Source organism: Chiloscyllium plagiosum, unplaced genomic scaffold (assembly GCF_037043375.1).
Source record: "Chiloscyllium plagiosum isolate Xiang-an unplaced genomic scaffold, Cpla_swu_hap1 HiC_scaffold_2, whole genome shotgun sequence".
In the NCBI taxonomy this organism is placed as follows: domain Eukaryota; kingdom Metazoa; phylum Chordata; class Chondrichthyes; order Orectolobiformes; family Hemiscylliidae; genus Chiloscyllium; species Chiloscyllium plagiosum.
In genome coordinates this window covers 10860146-10886679 of record NW_028270140.1, presented here as the reverse complement: position 1 = coordinate 10886679, position 26534 = coordinate 10860146, and the positions used below count along the sequence as shown (strand labels likewise).

General features: G+C 41.4%; 1 protein-coding gene across 5 annotated transcripts in view; it reads left to right on the top strand.

Moving 5' to 3' along the window:
* focad (focadhesin) overlaps positions 1–26534 on the top strand; it is a 205036-nt gene that overhangs the window by 139236 nt on the left and 39266 nt on the right. For 3 of the 5 annotated variants that reach the window (XM_087994579.1, XM_087994578.1, XM_043718973.2), the window contains 7 exons: positions 6518–6640; positions 7630–7707; positions 9883–9954; positions 16012–16114; positions 20347–20427; positions 24635–24763; positions 26349–26464. In XM_087994579.1, the coding sequence (XP_087850705.1) occupies positions 6518–6640; positions 7630–7707; positions 9883–9954; positions 16012–16114; positions 20347–20427; positions 24635–24763; positions 26349–26464 (702 nt within the window). The remainder of the gene's footprint in view (positions 1–6517; positions 6641–7629; positions 7708–9882; positions 9955–16011; positions 16115–20346; positions 20428–24634; positions 24764–26348; positions 26465–26534) is intronic. The other 2 variants (XM_087994575.1, XM_043718998.2) reach the window with 2 other exon arrangements.

Here is a 26534-nt window from a genome sequence, read left to right as displayed (position 1 = left end):
CTGGACTCCCTGACCCCAGGGAAAAGACTTTGCTTATTTACCCTATCCATGCCCCTCATAATTTTATAAACCTCTATAAGGTCACCCCTCAGCTTCCGACGCTCCAGGGAAAACGGCCCCAGCCTGTTGAACCTCTCCCTGTAGCTCAAATTCTCCAACCCTGGCAGCATCCTTGTAAATCTTTTCTGAACCCTTTCAAGTTTCACAACACCTTTCCGATAGGAAGGAGACCCGAAATGCACGCAATATTTCAATGAGGAAATGCAACTTAATAGAGAAGTCGTCACACCTTTCAGTACTGGGCTCAGTCAGTCTCCTGTTGTAACTCCAGTCAGAGGTCAGATGATCCAGAGCCCAGTTGAATTTTAGATCCAGTGTCTTCAGAGGAGGGGGGGGAGAAAAGCAGACAAAATTGAAAGTGTTACTAATGTTACCGTGCTACATGGTAACCTCCACCATAATTGTAATTACCGAGCTCATAACATAAAAACATAGGACAGGAGAAGGCCATTCAGCCCCTCCAGCCTGCTCTGCCATTTCATATGATCATTGCTGGTCTCACCATTGCTTCAACCCCCCCCATTTGTCCCATCTCACTTTATAGCTAAAACTCCCCATTCCAGGCAACATCCTGGTAAATCTTCTTTGAACTTTCTCCAGTGCAATCACGTCTCTCCTCATAATGTGGATTCCAGAGTTTCACACTGTGTGGCCTAGCAAACCTTTTATACAATTCCCGCAGGAGGTCCCTGCTGTTAAACTCTCTCCCTCGACTAACAAAGGCAAGGAACCCATATGCCGCCTTAATTACTTTATCAATCTGTGCTGATGCCTTCAGGGACCAGTGTACATCCACGCCAGGGTCACTCTGATCTTCGCTTCCCACAGTCCTACTGTTTATCGTGTATTCCCTTGCCTTTTTTTTACCCCGCCCAAGTGTATCACTTCAAATTTGAATGGATTGAACCATCCTTGCCCAATCTGGCCAAAGTGTGACACCAGTCCCACAGCAATGTGGTTGACTCTTGACTGCCCTCTGGGCAATAAATACTGGCCAATGGGTAATGATGCTCACATCCCGTGAATGAATAAAAGAATTTGCTCCTATTATGTTAAGTCCTGACTTCTGTGGGAGCCATCTCATCTTGCTTCATGTTTCCAATTGACCAATTTGTGTAAGCTAGGATTTGGAACAAATAGTCACCGTTGATAGCTTGAGCCAAATATTCATGTTGTTGTCTGTGTTTTACCTTAATTGCTGTGTTAGTGCACTGACCAAAAACTTAATGAGATGAGGATTCTTGTCAAGTGTTAAATTGTTTTCTTTCACAGCAGGTGAACATGCAGAGCAGCAATTATAATTCTTTAGCTCAATTAGTACAGTTTGTATTTGATCAAAATAATGAACATGCCAAGTTGCCCTGCATCTGTGACTTAGATATGTCACCTCTGGCCACTCTTCCAGCATTTTTGAGCCTGTGTAAAAACGTGGCACGGTGGTAGTGTCCCTACCTTAAGAGTCAGGAGGTTCGTGTTCTAATCCCACCTGCTCCAGAGGGATATTGGGATCACAAAACCCCTACAGTGCAGAAAGACCTCATCCAGCCCATTGAGTCTGCCTTACAATGCTGAAAGCAAGACCTGTTAATACACCAGAATGTCTTCTACAGGAAGTGTAACTAGTGAGAGTTTCAGTACAAATCCGAGAATCTCTACAGTGTAGCCCATTGAGTCTACACCAACTCTTCAAAGAGCATTTGACCAAACCCACTCCCCAGCCTATCCCCATAACCCTGCTTTTCCTATGGCTTACCCCACCTAGCCTGCCCATCCCTGGGCACTACAGTCAATTTTCCATGGCCAATCCACCTAACCTGCACATCTTTGCACTGTGGGAGGAAGCCAGAGCACCCAGAGGAAGCCCACGCAGATGTGGGGAAAACGTCACCTGAGGGTAGAATCAAACCTGGACCCCTGGTGCTGTGAGGCAGTAGTGTTAGCCACAGAGCCACATCACTGACCGGACTGTTTAGAAGATGGGTAAACTTTGTATAGCCCTAAGACTGACTTGCTAACTTGTGAGGCTTTGTTTGCTGCACTTTTCTTTCTTCTCCTCAAAAGAAATAGGAGCTTTGTTTTTGAACTGTTTCCTTGGTCCAGGAGTTGATCAGAGGGGCTGTTGTCAAACCTAGCAGAGTATGCACTCTTTTAAATTAGCTTCCAAAGTTCAATCAGAACAATGTTCCATCACCCTGAGATGTGAATGTTTGTTGTTAGATCCTGGCATGACATGACTCCTCTCTTGTCAGATTGGTCTGGTTCAGAATAGCTTTGTCTGACTTAAATTTGTATTCTGCAAATACATGTAATCTGTGGCTTCCTTCTTTAAACCCAGTGCTTGAAGCACCTTTCTTTTCATTTCTCCCAAATGCTTTTAGTGGGAAAACTGGTCAAAAAAATCTGGAAATATGACAGGCTTTGCGGAATTCAATTGGAGTCTTTTGTCTATTTTCTCATAAGTCAATGTATTAATTTGTGAAGTAGCATAAAGTCGATGTGTCTTCAAGTTCATCTGCCAAAAGGTTTCTCTGTGCAGCTCGTTCAGCTTTTGCTTTTGATTCAGAATCATGGTTGTGAGACTTGAACTCCCAGTCCAGGTTCACACACTGTGTCCTTTGCTTCCTTGATGGTGATGCCATATTTTGCAGTGAAACATTAAAGACTTTTTGGGTCAGTTCAGATGGTCAGATATTGGGAAAAGGACAGATGTCTTTTCTCAAGTTCCTGCCCAAAGCAATTGTACCAAAAATTAATGGGTTCTCCTCATCTCCTGAGAGTTGCTATGCTCAATTAACTGCTACAATATTAATAAAATAATTCATAATGATGAAAAATTGAGACTATCTGAGAATCATTTGAACACTAAAAATGGAAGCTCTTCAAATTGCAGCTGGACAAGACCTTAGTAAGGCCACGTTTGGAGTACTGCATACAAATCTGTACGCCCTGCTTTAGGAAGGGCATTACTAAACTGGATAGGATTCAGAAAGGACTAACAACGATCTTGCTGGGACTGGAGGGTTTGAGTTATAAGGAGAGACCGGATAGGCTGGGACTTTTTTCCCTGGAAAGTAGGAGGATGAGGTTAACTTTCAGAGGTTTTTAAAATCATGAGAGGAAAAAAGGTAAGGTCTTTTCCCCAGGGTAGGGAGTCCAAAACTAGAGGGCATAGGTTTAAGGTGAGAGGGGAAAGATTTAAAAGGGACCTAAGGGGAAACTTTTTCTCACAGAGGGTGGTGCATGTAAGGAATGAATTGCCAGAGGGAGTAGTGGAGGCTGGTACAATTAAAATATTTAAAAGGCATTTTGATATATATATAAATAGGACGGGTTTAGAGCGATATGGGCCAAATGCTGGCAAATGCCACAAGACTAATTTAGGATGTCTGGTTAGCATCGATGAGTTGGACTGAAGGGTCTGTTTCTGTGTTGTACGCCTCTGTGCCTCGAACAGGCAATAGCACTGAATGCTGCTATTAATAGAGATCACTTGATAATAATCAGGAGAAAGAACACTGATCGCTCCTCGTGTACCCTGGCTGAATGATACTGTGAGTGATGACCCCACCACTCCCATTCCTGCCGTGATTAACTCATGCAACACAAAATGGGACTTCCCTGGCCATTGTAGCTTAGCTGTACAACAGGGCTTCATTAAGACCCGCAATAACTCTAACTATTATCAGATGCTTTTCCTGGTGTGGTAACATGATTGCAGAAACGCATTTAATTTCATGTAAGGACCGATATTTTTAATTTTCTGGATTTTTGATTGTGGGCTGAAATGGGAAAAAGTTGGGAAAAATTGATTGTGAAAAGGATTGCTGCACTTCTGGTCAATTTAATTGACACTCATTGTAATTGCTCTTTACACTATTTATTTATTCAAGGTGGGGGTTTGGAGGAGAAGTAAAATTGACAGGCTGGAGCTAGGGGAGGGGTGGGAGGCACTGTGTATGAACAGAGATTTGGGCAGCAACAAGTTGCTGATTGGTCTGTGGACTGATGTGTGTTATCAATGACAAAGGCCTTTTGCTTGCTAGCTACGTGATTGGCTCCAGGGAACTGAGCAGCTTCCGGGTGTGAAGCATCAGCCAGAAGCCATCGGAACTCCAGAAAGGAAGAAGCTGTCCTTTTCCCTTCCGTTTAAAAGAAAATGCCCCCACCTCAAAGAAAGCTGGTTTATTTCCCAGTTGGTATAAGTTGTGGCTTTTAATAATAAGTCAGAGACTTTATCAAGAATCACAGAAGGTGCCTGTCAAGCCATCACCGGCTCATTTAAATGAGCATCAATACTGAGTGTGACCTCTCACCCATTTTCACACAATTGTATTTTCTTTGCTTTGAGTTTGATGTTTGATGTGTGAGCCAGTTATTTTGTGCCTTCTGTAAGGAAGTGAAAATACCTGGAGAAGGAAGATCAGGGTGCTTAGACCGAGCGAAGCAAACAAGGTTCTGGCTGCACAGGAGGTGCACAAAGCAAGATCAATATTATTTGAAGTTAGAGTTTCATTCAGCAGTCTAATCATAGCGGGGAAGACACTGTTCTTGAGCTTGTTGGTGAGCGTGTTCAAGATGTTGGAAGAGAGCATTACCGGGGTGATATTGGCAGTCTTTCCATGGCAACGAGATGTGTAAATGGACTCCGTGGATGGGAGATTGCCTTCGGTGATGGTCTGGGCTGTGTTCACAGCTTTCTGTAGTTTCTTACTGTCCTGGGCAGAGCAGTTGTTGTACCAGGCCATTATGAACCCGGACAGTTTGCTTTCTATTCTTTTAGTTTGTGTGTCTGCCTGTTTCTGTGTGTGTGTAAGTGGGGTTTATAAAGGCAAATCGAGTTTTAACTGGTCAGTAGTTTATTATTGTTTAGCTGTAATCTGTTTATTTGTAATAAATAGCAATCTCGTTAGGTATGCAGACCTGATCCGTGCTTTCTGTCAATGTGTGCCTGAAAGACAGATAAATTGGGGAATTTTGCAAACTTGGGATAAAATGTTTAACTTCCGTGACAAATCCAGGAATAGTGTTCTGAAAAAGGGTAATTGAATCCAAAATATTAACTCTGCTTTCGCTCTGCAGATGCTGGCCTGACCTGCTGAGTTTGTCCAGCAATTTCTGTTTTCGTTTCTGATTTCCAGCATCCACAGTCCTTTGAGTTTTTTTTTTGATCATGGGATTGCAGGGCCTTTTCCACAGCACCCTAACCCATGTGAGTAAACCTGAAGACATAAGGCCGAAAATAAAAATTAAATGAAAGAAAGAACTGTGGGTACTGAAGATCTGAAACATGAGCAGAAATTGCTGGAAAAAGTCAGCAGGTATTGAAAGAGAAACCGCATTAATGTTTCAAGTTCCCTTCTTCAGGAAGTCAAAGTTAAGTTTGGACTTTATGCTCTTGTCGGATAACTCCTGTTCTCAATTCACTTTTATTGTAAAACTGTTTAAGATCATTTTTAGCTTTCTTCCAGAAGTTCTTGCCCGCAAAAGAAATAGATTCAACTTGTTATGGCAGCATATATATTTAACACTGAACAGTTATTAACACCAGGCGACATCACTATTTGCACTTGAAAGTGTGCAGGCCAGATAGTGTAAACAAGATGTTGTGTAGGTTGACATTGTAGCAATAATCACTATTATCCCCTTGACTTTGCCAGATGACTTTGAGTAGTGAATAATGATGCAACTTCATTTCTTAATGCTTCTTATATAGGAAATAAAATAAAGAGCTTTCTAAATGTATTGGGATGTGGAACCAGCTATATCAGACTATGCAAATCCCAGTCTTACCAATATTAGAAAAATGCTCAAGATTTCGTCCTTCAAACACAAAATTTCCCAAGATTTAAATTTCCATTGGCTGGTTTGCGATGCGCAGTGACACCAACAGCTTGGGTACAATTCCCACACTAGTTGAGGTTCCCTCGAAGGTCCCATCATCCCCTCACCTCTGGCGTGCTGACCGTCAGGTTAAAGCATCACCAATCGTTTCTCTCATGGGAGAACAGCCCTATTGACCAGCAGGACTGTGATATCTTTACCTTTTCCATCTTCAGTGTGCATTAACATTGAAGTTCGAATCATCTTTGTAGACGTACGTTGAATGTATGTATGTCCAGTTGCAATGTCATATCAGTGGATTACTCCCAAGCTTGTGGAAGTGTAGGAATGAAATGCAGATCAGAAGATAATGATGCTGATAGCTTATGGGTCTGCAGACTTTTGAATTCTTTGTTATATTTCTTTAATTGGGTCAAATCAGCAAAAAGATACATGCACTGGTGCATGTCTCCTTGGAGACAGTCCTGATGAAAGGTTCTGACTTGAAACGTTGCCTGCCCTGCTCCTCTAATGCTGCTTGACCTGATGTGCTTTTTCCAGCTCCACTCTTCATCCACAGTGAGGCATGTCTATGCTACTTTGCATATTAATGTTCTAAATTTTCTTTCAATCTCAGACTGCAGGTTTTGCCATGGCTCTGGGAAACATAGTTCACGGCTTGGCTGCCTGTGGACATGGCAAGGCTGAAGACCTTAGCAATCGACTACTTCCTGCTTGGCTGAAGATACTCCTCGCTGAGGTGGGATGATGTGGACAATGTTGATCTGCAATTGAGTGATTTGATGCTAGTTTTATCTCTGTTAGTAAATTTCCAAAACTTTGCAGATCAAAACAAATTGAACGATAGTCAACAGTTAAGAGGATAGTATTATAGATGCAATTTATGTATGTTAGTTGGAAGAATGTGGAGCAACAATCTATGGTAAATGGTACAATTTTAAAGGGGATGCAAGACGCGTGAGACCTGAGGATTGTATAAGAACAGGAGTAGGCCATTCAGCCCTTCAAGCCTGTCATTCATTATGATCATGGCAGAACATGCAACTCAGTCCACTGTTCCTACTTTTCCCCCATGTACTTGGATACACTTTCTTAAAACTTGAGTGTACAATCAGGATTGTAGGACACGTACACAAAAATGTTCAAGTAAGTTTGTGTTGGCACATTATATGTCGTCCTTTTAATACTGCCAGGATATTCCATGGCATTGCTCAAGATGTGCTGTTTTATCTCTCATAATATTCAGAGTACTATCAGAGCTACTGACTGATGACAATTGAATAATGGATTTTTATTAGCATATTCTACTGACTTACTGTTAGTGTGTGCAGTTTTATCTCTTATCTTCCAATGATCTAGAAATAACTGCAGTCAAAAACTAGAGCATTTCCAATATAAAATGATTTGATGAACTCTCGTTAGACAAACTCTGTCTTTAAATACAACAGAGATATCTTTTTTTTTGTATAGTTCTGATATATATGCTCCCATAGAGAGTGTCTTTTACAGCACATTATCCGATGTTAATAGCGTAGTGATCATACGATGACTTATACAAGTTAAAGACCTCTAATGTCCAATGTAAGTACAATACTTAAAGATAATCTACCCATTATGTTCCAAAGCCAGTTATTTTTCAAGATTGATATCTTTATTTTGCTGTGTGCCTCTATGGTAATTATCAAAACACCTTATCTTATCCTTCTCATTTCTTTATATCTCTCAAAGGGTTGCCCGACAATGCATCGATTAGCTGCAGTAAATGGTCTTGTTGCTTTGGTGGGATCTGAAAGCTCCCTAACACAGGTACACTTTATCCAAAATCGTTTACTACTACAAAAATTATTTGAAACTGACAATTCAGAAGCCTAGAGAAGATAATTAAGTGAAACCATTCTGTTAGTTTGTTGTAGGTAAAAACAGAATTTATTTAGTTAATGCTGATGCAGAGTGAATACATGTCTCCAATTTTTTTTTGTGCTTGAGGGACCTTTTAAGTATACTAATGAGCAACCTTTGTGTGCAGTTTAGTCAGATCAGCAGAGGGGAGACACAGAAATTTAGCATTGGAACCATTTCATAAATAAGGCAGAAGGAAGGGAATAAAACAAAGAGACAGCGAAATGTAAAAATCAGAAACAAATCACAAATTGCAAAAGAATCTCAGGAAAGTCTGCGGAAGGAAAGCAGAATTAATATTTCCAGTCCAGTTCTGAAGAAGGGTCATTAGATTTGAAAAGCTAACTCTATTTCTCAGCACACATGCTACCAGACCTGCTGAGTTTCTCCAGCTATTTCTGTTTTTGTTTCAAAAGGAAGGTTCCTGTAGGTTCAGACTCCACGTTAATGGGATGAATAAGCATTATAAGTATCCACTAGTGAAGCACAAAGAAATTTCATTATCTGGCCAAGAGAACTCGCGTGTTGTTCCTGCAAATGTTAAATTGGATTCGATTCCTATTTTGGACCTGGCAGAACTTTGGAGAGACTGAGGTGGCAGTGATTAGTTGCAGGGCATTCCACAATTAAGGTTAAAATAGCAATTTCTATATACGACTGCCTGCTCTACAAAATTGCTCCAAAGATAAAAGGTATTAAACAACCTATTTGTCTGTTCTCTGAAAATTTGATAAGGATAAAATATACTCTGGGTGCATTGCGTACTTTATCTGGACTTGAGTAGTTCATATTCTGTCAAGTTCCATTGTATGGTTGGGCAAAGCTAAGGAATGGTACAGCAGCAATTTAGAATGTCCCTGTCCCTTCACCGTCATGTCACTGTTGATTTCTGAGCAATAATGGTCCCATTACCTTATTCATAACAGTGACCCCCCCCTCCCAGGGCAGTTTTAAGAGTCTCCTAAGATCTCCTTCGTACCCAGGAAAACCTAAGCTTGTAACCAGTTTATCAAGCATTAGTTTCTGCTGCTGGGGTTGGTTTGGTCAGTACTGGCTGAGTTCAGAATTGAAGGCCCCTCCCTGACAACTTTGAACGTGGTGACCCTTCGGGTTAACCTTTCCACCAGTTGTCTCTCTCTAATGAGAGAGCAACGATTGGTCTTAAACTATGGCATTTGTCACTTCACAAAGATCATTAAGTAGCTGATCACCCTCCATCTATGGCTAACTGGGACCAAGCAATATTGGATAACACAAAGTGCCTTGATTATAAAGGCTAGAAAATTGTTTAATCAGGCAAGCATTAAGAATTTATTAAAAGTTTGACTTGAGACTGCATTCAGTCTTTAATCCTGTTACTCAGGGCAGTACCTTTCAGGTGGTGTTGAGATCAGCACTGCAGTGTGCCGACCGCCTTCACATTTGCCATCTTATTTTTAACTCCATGACTTTGAGTTAGTGTTAGTGGGGGTGAAATCTGAACTGTATGGATACAGCACTTGATAGGTGTAAACACAGAAATGTGCAATGGACATAGCAGCCTCACATTTGAAGAATGGGTGTAGCATTTATGTAAACTCTTTCCTTCCTTATTATCGTCGAATTAATGTAATGTCAGCTGAAGAAAATTGAATCAATGTAGATTTGTTACATTTTAATAAATTTGGATTGAGAGAGCAAAGGACACTTTCAGACAGAAATATTATAAAAAAAGACGGAGCAGATCAGATTTATTTGTGGCAGATTTTGCAAAGCTGTATCTTTAGTACAAAAGAAATGTTTATTGAAATGTGAAGCAATCTGTTAAAGATCCATATTTTTTCCAATACCCATTTTAACTGGCATGATCTGTTTGTGCAGGGTCAGATGTAATGGCTGGTTTTTCATTTTTGGATTTGAATGCAGTAAACAAAAATAGCTTTTTGAACATAAAGCTAAAATTCCTTTGAAAATTAACAGATCTAGTTTGTGAAACGTAATAGAATGCAAAGAGCCGCTATTCATTTGTCAAACTTTTGCAAATCTCAGTTGATTGACTGAATTGAACGCCATCTAACCATCTGCTGTTCACTCTTTGTCTAGCTGAAGTCAGAAACAATCCAGTCATCCCAATTTCAATCGAAAATGAATGAAGTCATAAGAGCAATGACTCAGGTAAATTTCAAATACCTGTTAATGTATCGTGTCAATATTAAGCAGTCTGAGGAGTAAGTTATCCCTGAATCAGAGTTTCTCTTTGTCTTTGAATTCCCTTTCTTCACACTCCTGCTGAGCTGTGCAGCTTTGTTATGTTGCTGTCTGTGAGCATAACTCTGCACAGAAGGTACTCTTCAATGTACTAGCAAGCTAAAATTATTTCTTCTGCTCATACTCAAGTATAACATGCTGGATCTTGAAACAGTTTCTTGCTATTGCAATCATTTTTGTTCTACTCCTTTAATATTGATAAACTATATGAATCCACTGTTGAGCCTGGCTTACAAGGAAAGCTCTTACCCAGCAATAGGAATATCTCATTAATTCATTTAGCCTTTCATTTACTGCTGTGTGCAGGATCTTATTTAACCCTTGCTAAATTTACACAGTTTGAAAGCCAACATGCTGTGTAACCAGAATGATTTCATTCTTGACCATTCAAAAGAGTTCTCGTAGTAAATAGGAGGTCAACAAGATACTAAGCTGCGAGCATTATTTTACAGATGGGACTGGGTTCTCTTTTTGCAATTTCTAGCAACTTTGGCTGATAATAGAACAATTGCCCTTTTAGTTGATCTTTCATCACCAAATTCTCCACCAGTATCTTTTAATTCTTTTCACAATCATGGAGTTCAGGCATCATTGGCAAGGCCAATGGGGTTGATTTGCTCAACCATTTCAGAAGTCCGTTTAGAGTCAAACACATGGCTCTTGGTCTGGAGTTACATAAGCCAGACCAGGTAAGGACTGCACTTAAGGGCATTAATGAAGCAGCAATAGTTTTGTGGTCACTATTACTAAGATTCACTTTTAATTTCAGATTTACTGATTGAATTCAAATTGCTTCATCTACCATGGTGACATTTGACCCACTGTCCCTAAAGAATCCCTATGTTGTGGAAATTGAGTCTGCAGCAACCCTTCAAAGAGCATCCCACCCTTTCCCCATAACCCCACCTTTCCCATATTAACCCAGCTAGCCTGCACTTCCCTGGACACTACAGGGCACTTGAACATGGCCAATCCGCTCAATCTGCACATCTTTGGACAGTGGATGGAAACCCACACAGACACAGGAGAATTTGCAAATGCCACACAGATGAACTGGATAGCTGGAATTGAACCTGAGTCCCTGGTACTGTGAGCCAGCCATGCTAACCACTGAGCCACTGTGCCGCCCATCAGTCTGGGCACTCTAGATTACCAGTGAAAAACATTCCCACCACACTGCCACCTCCCATTCTTATCCAGTAATCCTTCCAGAAACCTGCAGAGGACTAATTCCAGTGATGTTACTGTTTTAAAACTAATACAAAGCCTTAACTTTTTAAAAAAGGTTTATGAGTGAGCCGGTGCCAACTATTCGACATGGCACTGTTTGCCATCGAAGAGCTCACTATATAGAAGTCAATAGACTGTTGTCCAAGTTGAAAGCTGTGCACCGTTGAGCTCAGTAGGGATTGCCACTCTTTCATTGGCCTCGTGACTGTAGACAGGACTGAGTGCACAGGCGATCCTGAGAGATCATTTGGATTCAGGCAGATAGATTATTATTGAAGAAGGTTCAGTCAGTGATGAGAGAGTGCAGTCAAAATTCAGAGTGAAGTCAGTGAAGAAATTTGCTGAGATTATTTACCATTTTCTATCCTTAGCTTAAGACAAGCTCCACTTAACTGTGACAAATGAGGATTCTTCCACTGATTTTCAAAATGGCAAATTAGTACATGTTAGCACTAATTAATTGAGCAAGCAGTTGAATAATTTGTGCTTGTTCCATTTGGGTTAATGTCGATGTGCACTTAAGCTAGTAGCATTGAAGATAAAACTAGGAGGAGGTTATTTGACCCCTCAAGCCTGCTCCACTATTCAATATGGCCATTGCTGATACCCTCAATACCCTAATCCTGCCCTTCCCCATATCCCTTCAGTTGCAAGAGTTATATAGAGTCATAGAGCTGTACAGCTTAGAAACAGACCCTTGGGTCCAACTCGTCCATGCCAACCAGATATCCTAAATTAATCTAAACCCATTTAGCCCATATCCATCTAATCCCTATTCATGTACCCATTTGGATGCCTTTTAAATGTTGTAATTGTACCAACCTCCACCACTTCCTCTGGCAGCTCATTCCGTTCATGCACCATCCTCTGCATGAAAGAGTTGCCCCTTAGGTCCCTTTTAAATCTTTCACTTGAAAACATATAATGTTTTGGCTTCAACCACTTTCTGGGGGAGTGAATTCCATAGACTCACCACTTTCTGAGTGAAGAAATTTGTCATACCACTCTTAAAAGGCATTTATACTTAATGTTTATACTTAACGTTTGACTTCTGTTTATTTTTCACCTTAATTCCTTTCAGGATAAGTTGCAATCTTCCTACCAATACTTTTGCAAATTTTGTATGTGTGCTTCCAAATATTTCAAATGATTTGTCCATTATTGAGCCCATATTAGAGACTGGCAATCAACTTTGGTTTACTTTGATTAAATTATATTTTAGCAATAATCCGATTGTTCAATAATTAGTCTTCCAATGGTTAGTACAATATAGAACTTTTACATTTACTTTGCCATATTTTTCAAAAACTGTCAAATGATAAAAATTAACATCTATGGAAAAACTTAAAGTTTTGTCGACGCAAATATGGCGATCTTCATTTGCCTGAAGTTTAAAAATCTCAGGAATATGTTGCTGAAATAAATAGCCAAGTTTATTGCATATCTGACCTGTTGCATTTTTAGATCTGATCTGTGCATGGATGTTCTGAAATGTGTCAACAAGCAGTAAGACAATACAAAAATAAATCACATACAGTCGAGGGAAGAACATCAATGTATTTATTAACCAACCATACATTAAAGTGCTTTTAAAAAATGAAATTAACTTTTAAAATGTTTGTGGAGTCCCTGATGTTCATTTGTTTGTTGCAGAAATTCACATAAATTTGGTTTAAATTTCTGTTGATAACATTGTACATACAGAATGATTTACAGTTATCCATGTCACAAATTTCAGTCTGAACTGGTGGTTTAATTGAGTCTAATCTCTTCCCTAGTAGAGCATTGAGATATTTCTCTTATAAGTAGTTTTGTTGTTCTGATATATGTGCTAACAGGGATATTGGCATAATCCTGAATGTGGAAGGCTGGGTTTTGTCCTCTGGAGAATTGTGGTCATCAGTATGAAGTGCCCACATTTTATTTAGTCAAACTCTAAGCAAATAAATAAAGATGAGCAAAAAGGGATGTGTTGTACAAAATACCTTGATGTCAAATAAAATCCTGCTGTAAGTTATTTGAATTGATATCCATTTCATACAAATTGCATGTGTAACAGTTAATTAATGTGATACGTTCAGAGCATGGTATTGTCATGTTAGCATGGAGTAACTGTGAAATCAAATCTCCCATCACACCTCACTTCCTTCTCTTGCATTCGCTAGGATGTTTGCAGACATGTGACTTGTGGTGCCTGAATACTATGCCTCTCTATAGCATCAGTAACGTTAGTAATGAATAAGTTGTAACTTCACCACCAAACGTGAAGTACAGAGGTTGGAAGCTAAAGGGGGAGAAAAAATATATTTTCTTTTGAAGTCATAGAGACATGGAGATGTACAGCACGGAAACAGACCCTTCGGTCCAATACGTCCATGCCGACCAGATATCCCAGCCCAATCTAGTCCCATTTGCCACAGTTGGCCCATATCCCTCTAAACCCTTCCTATTCATATGCCCATCCAGATGCCTCTTAAATGTTGCAATTGTACCAGCCTTCACCATTTCCTCTGGCAGCTCATTCCAAACACACACCACCCACTGCGTGAAATAGTTGCCCCTTAGGTCCCTTTTATATCTTACCCCTCTCAACCTAAACCTATGCCCTGTAGTTCTGGGCTCCCCTACCCCAGGGAAAAAGACTTTGTCTATTTACCCTATCCATGACCCTCATGATTTTATAAACCTCTATGATGTCACCCCTCAGCCTCCAACGCTCCAAGGAAAACAGCCCCACAGCCTATTCACCCTCTCCCTATAGTTCAAATCCTCCAACCCTGGCAATATCCTTATAAACCTTTTCTGAACCCTTTCAAGTTTCACAGCATCCTTCTGATAGGAAGGAGACCAGAATTGCATGCAACATTCCAAAAGTGGTCTAACCAACATCCTGTACAGCCACTAAATGACCTCCCAACTCATATTCTCAATGCTCTGACCAATAAAGGGAAGCATACCAAATGCCTTCTTCACTATACTGTCAACCTGCGACTCTACTTTCAAGGAGCTATGAACCTGCCCTCATCATTCCTCTTTGTTACTTCAATCAAGTTTGTGAGACATGATTTCCCATGCATAAAGCCATGTTGACTATCCCTAATCAGTCCTTACCTTTCCAAATACAGGATTCCCTCCAACTTGCCCACCACTGATGTCAGGCTTACTGATCTGTAGTTTCCTGGCTTGTCATTACCACCTTTCTCAAATAGTGGCCCCATGTTAGCCAACCTCCAGTCTTGGTGCACCTCACCTGTGACTATCGATGATACAAATATCTCATCAAGGGGCCCAGCAATCACTTCTCTAGCTTCCCACAGAGGTCTAGGTTACACCTGATCAAGTCCTTTTGTGTGTTTCAAGGCATCCAGCACTTCCTCCTCTGTAATATGGACATTTTTCAGGATGTCACCATCTATTTCCCCACATTGTATATCTTCCATGTCCTTCTCCACAGTAAATACTGATGCAAAATACTCATTTAGTATCTCCCCCATCTCCTAAGGCTCCACACAAAGGCAGCCTTGCTGGTCTTTGAGGGACCCTATTCACTCCCTAGTTACTCTTTTGTCCTTAATGTATTTGTAAAAACCCTTTGGATTCTCCTTAACTCTATTCAGCAAAGCTATCTCATGTCCCCATTTTGCCCTCCTGATTTCCCTCTTAAGTATACTCCTACTTCCCTTAAACCCTTCTAAGGATTCACTCGATCTATCCTGTCTATACCTGACATATGCTTCCTTCTTTATCTGAACCAAACCCTCAATTTCTCTAGTCATCCAGCATTCCCTATACTTACCAGCCTTTCCTTTCACCCTGACAGGGATATGCTTTCTCTGGACTCTCGTTATCTCATTTCTGAAGGCTTCCCATTTTCCAGCTGTCTCTTTACCTGAGAACATGTGCCCCCAATCAGCTTTCAAAATAACAATACCATCAAAATTGGCCTTCCTCCAATTTAGAACTTCAACTTTTAGATCTGGTCTATCCTTTTCCATCACTATTTTAAAACGAGTAGAATTATGGTCGCTGGCCCCAAAGTGCTCCCCCACTGACACTTCAGTCACCTGCCCTGACTTATTTCCCAAGAGTAGGTCAAGTTTTGCACCTTCTCTAGTAGGTACATCCACATACTGACTCAGAAAACTTTCTTATACACTCTTAACAAATTCCTCTCCACCTAAACCCTTAACACTATGGCAGTCCCAGTCTATGTTTGGAAAGTTAAAATCCCTTACCATAACTACCTTATTATTCTTATGGATAACTGAAATCTCCTTCCAGATTTGTTTCTCAATTTCCCTCCGACTATTGGGAGTCTATAATACAATCCCAATAAGGTGATCATCCCTTTCTTATTTCTCAGTTCCACCCAAATAAACTCCCTGGATGTATTTCCAGGAATATCCTCCCTAAGAACAGCTGTAATGCTATCCCTTATTAAAAATGCCACTCCCCCTCCTCTCTCACCTCCCTTTCTATCCTTCCTGTAGCATTTGTATCCTGGAACATAGAGCTGCCAGTCCTGCCCATCTCTGAGCCATGTTTCTGTAATTGTTGTGATATCCCAGTCCCATGTTCCCAACCATGCCCTGAGTTCATCTGCCTTCCCTGTTAGGCCCCTTGCGTCTGCAGGATATTTTTGAAAATATGCATAAATTAAATTACACTTGCTCAGTTTTGACTTTTTGTGTTTTTTTTTTATTTACCTCCCTGTGGTTTATTGCTCTCTCATAGACAATTAGCTTCTCTGGAGTAATTGGACTCCAATCAAATGCTGCCTATGCTTTAGGACATCTACATCTGACCAACATGTCATCCAGTCAGAGCCGGACATCAGGTTAGTAATACCAGTGCAAACCTTATTGATTGCCGTGTAAATTTAGCAACACTGCAAATATTTCACGTTCCCATTTCGGTTGTGAATACTTCAACAGCAAGAACATTCATTTATCTAACTTCCTATAAGAGCAAAAATCTTACCCAAGCACTTCACCAGGGTGATTTTACAAACACCCACAAAGAGAGGTGAGCAAAGGTATCAAAAGCTCGATCCGTGAGTTATGAGTTTGGTTTAAAAGAGCATCTTCCAGGCAGAGAGGCAGCCAGAAAGAAATAGAGAGCTGGGGTCCTAGGCAGTTGAAAATGCAACTGCCAGTGATACGGAAAAGACCAGAACTGGAGGAGTGCAGACATCTTGGAGGGCTGGAGGAGATTATCGACATGAGGAGGCAGGAGGTTATTAAGGTGTTTGAAACCAAAGGTGAAAATGATCACCATCCCAAAATAGGATGAATTCTACAAATTTAACTTCCTCTGTGAGTGTGGTTCTTCGTTATGTAAAGAAACTTGTGTCTGCAGGACATGGTATACTCTCAAAATCTTTGACGATCCTTTGAGGTAGAAACACAAAGCCTTGAGGGGGTAGTTTTGAGAGTGCCTTTGAAGAAAGGTACCTTTTTGGTTGATTCCCATCTGTGGCAGCTCCAGCAACATTCCGGGGCAGGCAGGGCTTGGAACCAGATACCCAGAGAGAGAGAGACCCTGAGGCATTTATCATAAGCTGCACCTGAGAGTGTGGAAACAGCATGGTGAGCTCCAGAATAGACAGTGAATTTCTGTTTGTTTATTTTATGCCTTGTATCTGAGGTTCATCATTGCTGTCATTTGACATTGTTTCCTTTCAGTAGTAAGCACTACAGGGTGTTTTTGAACAACAGAAAGTTAGGTCACAATGGGTTTGAGTCATTGGAGACAGAATTTGTACCAGAAGACCACCACAGCCCTCTTGCAATAAACCCGTAGAATTATTTTTATTCTCACCTGCAAGGAGAGGAAGATCTTTTGTGTAACATCTTGCCTAAAACAAGACACCTCTGAGAGCAACTGTAATCAGGCTGTGGTCCCATCTAATTAGAATTTGTTAGTTGCCATCATGAACAATTAACAGTACCAGGATTTATAATAAATCTTGTGGCAGTTCATTCTGATAGTGTAACACCTTGTTGTACTTTGCCAGTGAGTGAGTATGTTTCATGTTTCTGCAAAGGTAGAACTCCTCACCTTACTGTGCCTTCAGAGGGGACGTTCGGCTGACAAGTGACCCGACAAAGATGGAGTGAAAATAGAGAACAAATTATTCCATTTAGTCTTGTACATCCTTTAGTGACTCAATACTGAGCATAATTGGCAAAGGACTGATAATAATGAAAAAATAAAGGTTGTATTTATTTCTGAGCTTGCTTGAGAACAGAGTATTGCAACATAGAGGGCAGCACAGTGGCTCAGTGGTTAGCACTGCTGCCCCACAGCACCAGGGATGGGTTACGTTCCATCCTTGTGTGTGTATATGGATCCTGCACGTTATTCTCATGTCTGGGTGGGTTTCTTCCAAGTGCTCTGGTTTCCTCCCACAGTCCAATAATGTGTAGATTAGGTGGATTGGCCATGCTACATTGCGGAGAAAGTGAGGACTGCAGATGCTGGAGATCAGAGCTGAAAATGTGTTGCTGGAAAAGCGCAGCAGGTCAGGCAGCATCCAGGGAACAGGAGAATCGACGTTTCGGGCATAAGCCCTTCTTCAGGAATGAGGAAAGTTTGTCCAGCAGGCTAAGATAAAAGGTAGGGAGGAGGAGGGACTTGGGGGAGGGGCGTCGGAAATGTGATAGGTGGAAAGAGGTCAAGGTGAGGATGATAGGTCAGACTGGGGTGGGGGCGGAGAGGTCAGGAAGAAGATTGCAGGTTAGGAAGGCGGTGCTGAATTCGATGGATTTGACTGAGACAAGGTGGGGGGAGGGGAAATGAGGAAACTGGTGAAATCCGAGTTCATCCCTTGTGGCTGGAGGGTTCCTAGGCGGAAGATGAAGCGCTCTTCCTCCAACCGTCGTGTTGTTGTGGTCTGGCGATGGAGGAGTCCAAAGACCTGCATATCCTTGGTGGAGTGGGAGGGGGAGTTGAAGTGTTGAGCCACAGGGTGGTTGGGTTGGTTGGTCCGGGTGTCCCAGAGGTGTTCTCTGAAATGCTCCGCAAGTTCCATATCCGCCACAGATTCACCTGCACCTCCACACACATCATCTATTGCATCCTCTGCACCCGATGTGGCCTCCTCTATATTGGGGAGACAGGCCGGCTACTTGCGGAGCGTTTCAGAGAACACCTCTGGGACACCCGGACCAACCAACTCAACCACCCTGTGGCTCAACACTTCAACTCCCCCTCCCACTCCACCAAGGATATGCAGGTCTTTGGACTCCTCCATCGCCAGACCACAACAACACGACAGTTGGAGGAAGAGCGCCTCATCTTCCGCCTAGGAACCCTCCAACCACAAGGGATGAACTCGGATTTCACCAGTTTCCTCATTTCCCCTCCCCCCACCTTGTCTCAGTCAAATCCATTGAATTCAGCACCGCCTTCCTAACATGCAATCTTCTTCCTGACCTCTCCGCCCCCACCCCAGTCTGACCTATCACCCTCACCTTGACCTCTTTCCACCTATCACATTTCCGACGCCCCTCTCCCAAGTCCCTCCTCCCTACCTTTTATCTTAGCCTGCTGGACAAACCTTCCTCATTCCTGAAGAAGGGCTTATGCCCGAAACGTCGATTCTCCTGTTCCCTGGATGCTGCCTGACCTGCTGCGCTTTTCCAGCAACACATTTTCAGCTCATGCTACATTGCCCATAGTGTCTAGGAATGTGCAGACTAGATGGATTAGTCGGAAATGCAGAGATACAGGGATAGGATGGATTCAGGTTGGATGCTGTTTGGAGGGTCAGTGTGGGCTCGATGGGCTGAATGGCCTCTTTCAGCACTGTCGGGATTCTCTGATATTGCTCTGTCTTGCGGTTCCCAACAAATTGAATTACTAACCTTCATTGTCTTGTCAAAGTGGAAGTGGAAAGGTGTTGTGAGGGGCTAAAATTGTTGAGTCAACATTGACCACTGTACCTGATTCAACAATGTCTTCAATACAGTTGTGTAAATTAGCTCCTGCTTTGTTGTTTAATTGGGAAATCCTTTTGCCTGTGGTGGAATGGAGTGTGATATGATAGTTGGGCATGCAGAAAGACAGCCAAGAATTTGACAAGAAGAGGGAAACGTGAAGAGAACAGTTCATCAGAATTTCTTGTCTTAAATGTAATTTTGTTAGCAGCTGGAAGGTCTTGTGGATATAAGAAATGCAAGTAGAAGGATTACCTTTCTTTAACTCTCAAATCTCAGCAACATTAACCAAAAAAAGAAATCTCTTGACTTCTATTCAATCTTGATGATGCCTCTTTGGACACCACTGGATCTGGATGGGACTAGCAGGAATTTTGAATTGCATTACTTAATTTGAAGCTGGCCGTGGTCAAGTCTCTTAACTGATGCCAAATCTCTCAGCGAGATCTCACAGGGAGACCTGAGGTGATCATCCTGTGGAAGCAAAAAGAATATTGTGGATGTTAGGTGATTTATACAAGGTGAGAGACTCCCCTAAGCAGTTTGTAAAAGAATTGCGGGCTTTTTTCGCCTCTTGCCTCATCCCCACCAACCAGCCCATGCCTCTCCTATCCTCAGCAAATTTAGCTTCTCCTTTGACTGTGATCTGCTGTACAACATACCCGCTGTGCATCTGCAGATGCCACATTTTTCAAGTGATTAAGCTACGAGGATACTGAGACTACTTACCCTGTTGCCAGGAGACTCGAGTCGTACATTTTTCTCAAGTTTGGAAAGCAGACGATTGAAACTGAAGGTGACAGCAGGGTTTTACTTGTCAGCTGGCATCGACTTTGAAATGTGTTTCCAATGTACCTCCTTTCATCCATGTATCTGCCATCTAATTGCAAGTGGATCTTTTTTCCAAGAAAAAATCAAACTGTCAGTTCTGCGTGGAGCCCTGTGTCGTGTCCAGCAACTTCCTCAGTGTTTCAGTGTTTTTTAATTGCTCAGCACTTCAGATTGTTTGTGTGGATATTCATGCTATTTGAAACAGAAGAGGGGCGTTCTGGCCAATGACACAGGGAGCTATTGTTTGTGGAATTAACGTATGTGACTCCTTACTTAATGAGATCAATGATTTTTACAGTGCCTCCAGACTTTGGCTATTTGCCAGAAAGAAGTGTCATCAGATCTGCCACTGACTATGTTATTGAAGCAGGAAAGAAAGGTATGATATGAAAACGGTTTTAAATGTATCCTTATTGCTTCCCTTGATTGAAACAAAATGATAATTAGCTTTCTTGTTGTTCAATCCAGGTTCAGCTGATGCTCTTGGAACAGCTTTGAGTTTGCATTAATTTTGTTCTTTTACGTGGCGTTTTCTCAGTATGGTTACTTCATCCAGTTTTTATTGCATCCTGCTTCACTAGAACTCTTACTGAATTACACCCAGTGCTTCGCAACATGCTGTATGGTTGTCAGGTTTTGTAGTAAACGGAAGTCTTCCCCGGCTGTGTCTGGCAGGTCACTTTGTTTCAATCCAAGTTTGTGTTCATGCTATCAAGATGATCGATATTGAGAATTGGTTCTACAGTCTTCCTGAAGTTGGGCTTACTCGTCAACTGAAGATCACCTTGGCTGCTTTGCAAGGGTGCAGTTCTGAATTACAGATTGGCTGTCATATTGGGCTTTTTTTTTTTAAGTAGAAATTCTTGACCCAATATAGGATCACGTTGGGCACAGATCCTATTCTCCTGTTCAATTCCCCTTTTCAGAAACCCTAAGACAAAGAGAATGAGAACACTTCAGGCCATGTTTTAACACTGCCAAGATGCATTTACTTATCCACTTAGGTCCCACTTGACCTTTGACTGGCTTTCTGAAATGGTATTGATGTTTCGCTAAAAATGGTTATGATGGGTCCATGTGATAATGCAACTGAAGCCTAATCTAATTGCCTTCAGTTGAAAGTGTGCTTAGAAAGGAGGTATGACATTATCTTAAAAAGGTTCAACAGTTCAGACCTTGCTTCCTCTTGGAAAATCTTCCCCTTATCCTCCTGAACCCAGCAGCGCTGACAGCCCTGGTCATTTTAATCTGAGTAAGCCATCGGCAATATCAAAATAATGCAAAACCAAAACCCGGCAGATATTGAAAATCTGAAGCAAACGAAGGAAATGCGAGAGGCACTGAGACATCAGGCCATTTGTGTGGAGTGAGCAGATGAGTTCTTGTTTTTAAATATGGATGTTTTGTCAGAATTAGCAATGGGACTGGATAACTGATAAATACGTGAGAAATCTGTAGATACAACCTCAGTTGCTTTTTCACAACACAAATCAGCAAGCGTACTCATTGTTTTTGATTAAGGCATCAGATAGCTTGTGAAAATGCTGTACTCATCGTTAGTGGAAAGTGCTAAAACCGTCCAGTGTTCTTCTCTGGCTGCTGGGGATGCAGGGTGAACACTTGGAAGGGAAAGTGCAAATTGTGGCCACAGTTCAGAGGGGAATGGAGATTGACCCACTGTATCAGGGCTCTGAGCTAGCAGCACAGGTCAAAGAAGACCACTGAGGATATGCAGTCGTGATTCGGAGATGCTGGTGTTGGACTGGGGTGTACAAAGTTAAAAATCACATAACACCAGGTTATAGTCCAACAGGTTTAATTGGAAGCACTAGCTTTCGGAGCGATGATTGACAATCACCTGATGAAGGGGCATCGCTCCGAAAGCTAGTGCTTCCAATTAAACCTGTTGGACTATAACCTGGTGTTGTGTGATTTTCAACTAAGGATATGCAGATTTATCTTTAGATATTGATATTAAGCGGGATAAGATGGGTAAACATGAAGCATTAGTTTGGAATAAAACACTGCAGGAGGAGAAAGAGGTATGGGGTCGAAGAATTTATGTCAAGAAGAATATATTCTCTGAGAGCACAATCACCAAGAAATGCATTAAATACTGTATTGGGATTAAAAACAAAATCAAGGCTGCAGACTCGAGGGTGAGCTGCATTGTTCGATGTTGTGGTATGAAACTTGATGTTTACTTGTCTGGGTGGTTCAGCTACAGAGTCAAGGTTCGAAGAGTTGTTTGAAGATGAGTAGAAATGGTCCTGGCCAACATTTCTCCTTCTGGGACGAGGACAATCAAGTATTTATCTTATGATTTGTGGCCTATTGCCGTTCATTTTAAAACAAAAACTGCCACATCTGCCCACTTGAGAACTCATTTTCAAAGCATGTGAAGTACCTTTTAACGAGACAGTCTCAGAAGTTGCACAACACCAGTTAATGGTCAAACAGGTTTGTCTGAAATCACAAGCTTCTGGAATGCTGATGCTCTGTCAGGTGAAGGGTTCGAACCTGGTGTCGAGTGACGTCTGACTTTGTCCATCCACGGTCCAACCCTGGCACCTCCACATCATGAATGCGACAGGACGGGATGCTATACCAAAATACCTGTTTGACTTTTTGCATAGCATCTTGGAATGTGCTTCCAAGTGGCAGTGAAGGTGAAAAGCCCTTATTCCATACCCTATTGTAAAAATTGAAGGTGCAGTAGTCCCAGGGGACCATAAGGCAGCGCTCTCAGAGAGAGATAATTGGTGACGATTTAACCTGAGGATCACCATGCCTTGGGCAAGGGGAGAGGTTGATGTTGCAGTGGGATAATAACGAGTTGGATTGGATGATTTGAGATTACTTTCCTTTTATTTCTATGTTGCCCTCCAAAAGAGAAGCCTCTTGATTGCAGTCTTTGGTGTGTGACCTTACTGTTCTGAAGTGTGTTATCCATAAACAAATTTGTTGCATTACTCTAAGGAGAAGAAACTCCCAAGGGAATGTAAGGCACTCCCATAAGACATAAGACATAGGAGTGGAAGTAAGGCCATTCGGCCCATCGAGTCCACTCCGCCATTTAATCATGGCTTATGGGCATTTCAACTCCACTTACCCGCATTCTCCCCATAGCCCTTAATTCCTTGTGACATCAAGAATTTATCAATTTATCTCCCAGCTTTAACTGGTGCGCTAAGTAAAGCCCTGGGTATCTGCAAACTACAAGAAAGTGAGGACTGCAGATGCTGGAGATCAGAGCTGGAAAATGTGTTGCTGGAAAAGCGCAGCAGGTAGCAACAGTTCATGCCAGGATCAGTGCAGACCCCAAAAGATTTTAAAAACACATAGCTGAAGTCAAACTCAACATGACCCAGCTGTGACATTTCCAGATTCGATTCCATCCAGCCTAAAACCTTGGATGCTGCCTGACCTGCTGCGCTTATCTGCAAACCATGTCAGTTATTGTGCCTTCTCCGAATCCTCCCATGGTACCTCCTATTTCAGATCTGCTCACTCTCACAGCTGCATTTCAGTTCAGGGTTCCTGGGCAGTTTGCCTGTTTCCCTGAACATCCTTGAACAGCCCCATTGACTCTCACAGCTGTGTGTGGGGCCAGAATGGGACTGACTGTCACCGTCGTTCAGCACGCATTTGAGCAAGATCATATGTCGCCACGGAGTACGACAACAGAACGGTAGCAGCAGTTCATGCCAGGATCAGTGCAGACCCCAAAAGATTTTAAAAACACATACCTGAAGTCAAACTCAACAATACCCAGCTGTGACATTTCCAGATCCGATTCCATCCAGCCTAAAGCATTGACCTCTGGGTTACTCAATGGAGATTTTTCAGGGCAGATATATGTTCTTCCCAATGTCTGTATATTATTGTGTTTCTGTGGTATTAGGGTCTCAGTTTCTTTTTAAATTGATGAAAATGCTCCCTTGGGTTTTTCTTTAAGTGACGCATGAGTGATGTGTAAATCTGGTACTTTCAAGGATCTGATAATCATTAACCCATAAACTGGGACAAACCTGTATGTATGTTTCAACAAGATGTCCTCAGAGTGGTTTTAACCTTCTGTGTAAAGACTATTAAGCATCTGGGACTGAACGAAAGCATTAAGTGAGGAGTTCAGCTGTTTAGTTTTAGATATGTAGGAATGATTGTTAGACAGAACAATGGAGAATGTCTGATGACCTGAACCATTCTATGGTAACAGTCTGAACCCTGAGATTAACATTGTCATGAAGCTATCTCTTTTTTGTAGGCTTATTTAATAATATATCAATTTGCTCCTTTTGTACTTTTTCCTCTTTGGGATCTGTTTTAGTTCTGTTGGTGTCGAACACTGAAGGTACCTTGTGTGCTTTGTTTCACAATCACAGTTAACAGGTTAAACCGTTGCACATAGATTTGTAGTTTTACGATGCACACTGAACCACTCTTATATTTCTTCTGCCAATCTAAGCAGTTGCATAAATGAACTTGAATTGAATTCAAAATCAGTACACCACAACAATCTACATTAACAGACCGTGCCACTGCTGCACTTTTTTTTACATCTGGTTTTCTTCTTTCATTTTCAGGACCTGGGAGAATTCCTGCCCAGCTCGTGAAGGTTTTGTTGGGTCCCATTGCTGGATGTGGGAACAGTTACCAATATCCACCTGTTAATTGGGCTTCTATGCTTTCTCCGCTTATAAGACTGAATTTTGGTAAATTGTCAAAGGTGTAATGATTGTTTATAATGCATTGCATCGTTAGGTCCATTGATTTATGTAGGGTTATTTTGTTCATTTCATTTTAAAGGGTACTTAATGACAGTGGCTTAACAAAAATTGCCTCCATCTTGTTCATTAGAGACATTTCAAATGTTTTTTGCAGAAATATAAAATGTCTGATTTCATATTATATCCCCAACATCACTGCTTTTATAATTTTCTGTATGCCTTTAAAGGGGTTTTCAATGATGGTGACTTGCCCTACGATTGGCCTTAGACTTATAGCGTGGAAGAAATACCCAACAATTTCATTCATATTTGTAACTCAGTATAAAATAGTTGGTCTTTCAATCTGGATTTCGATCATTGTTGGATTTCTTGGCATGGTATAGCGAATATTGTATTTTTTCACCTCGACTTGTGCCCAGCTGCTTTCAAAGTGCAGTAAACTGGAAAGGGATGATATTGGGGAGATTATATCACTGAAATATTTTACATTTCTGTAAAAAACATTTGAAATGTCTCTAATTGGAAAATTGGCCACCAAGTGACAAATTTAACCAGTGATGTTCAAATGATGTTTATTATTTGTTATGTATTATCATCCCAAGAGCTCAATGGTAAGAACATAAATTGAAATATTTCCTAAAAAATTTCTTGAAAACAGTAAGTTTTCAAATCTTCACGTTTTCCACATAGCTAAGCCTCAACTGATCAACTAATCCATTGCTGGCTGCTATGAATTCTGTCTTGAAGTGATGAATGATCCTTTGAGGTGATGAGATGTTTGTGTGTGTGTGTCTGCCTGTCACTGGAAATGTTGCCTTGTTGTTAAATTCATCACCGAGTTTGTCTTGTCAAATGAAGTGTGTGCAAGTACTGAGAATTCTTGTTGACCAAGCAAGTTCATGCTGTTACACTCATTCAATGCAGTGAAAAGAGACTGGTGGTCTCTTTTAATGAGTGCAGGAGTAAGTTAAGATTCACCTTTTTCTAAAATGATAGCAAAAATGTGAAGTACAGTGACAATGATTTACAGTATCCTCTGCTTCCTGAGCACTGACACTATTGAGTTAGATAATTTTAAGTGCCACAGTTCTGATTTGCAAATGTATTGGGCCAGAACTTGCTTCCAGCGCAAGCTGTGTTGTCAAGTTGTTCAGAATGCAGGAAATGTTGGTGATCAGTCATGGTCCATCATCATGCTGCAGCCTCATCTTAAGCTCACTGAGGAATCAGGTTGGGAAATCAAGATTGCCAGTGACTTGTTCTAACTGTTAGGAAACAACGACAAATTTCACCACCTCTGCAGCCATTCCTAAGTATGATATGGAGGTGCTGGTGTTGGACCGGGGTGGACAAAGTTAAAAATCATGCAACCCCAGATTATAGTCCAACAAGGTTATTTGGAAGCACTAGCTTTTGGGACCGCTGCTCCTTTGTTGCATAGCTAGCTGGTACTTCCAAATAAACCTGGTGGACTATAACCTGCTGCTGTGTGATTCCTAAAGTAAACAGTGCCATGCAGTGGTCATGCTGTGAAATACCAGCTTTAATGCTGTTATTTTCTTTATTGCAGGTGAAGATGTTCAGCAGCACTGCATTGAAATCGCAGTCACCCAGGCTCAGACATCACAGAGTGCTGCAATGTTCTTAGGCATGTGGGTGGCACCACCATTAGTGTACAGCCTTAATGTATGTATTAATTTTCCATATCGGTTTCTATAATAAATGCAGATTGCTTTCTGCGTTTTCTTTCTTTTTG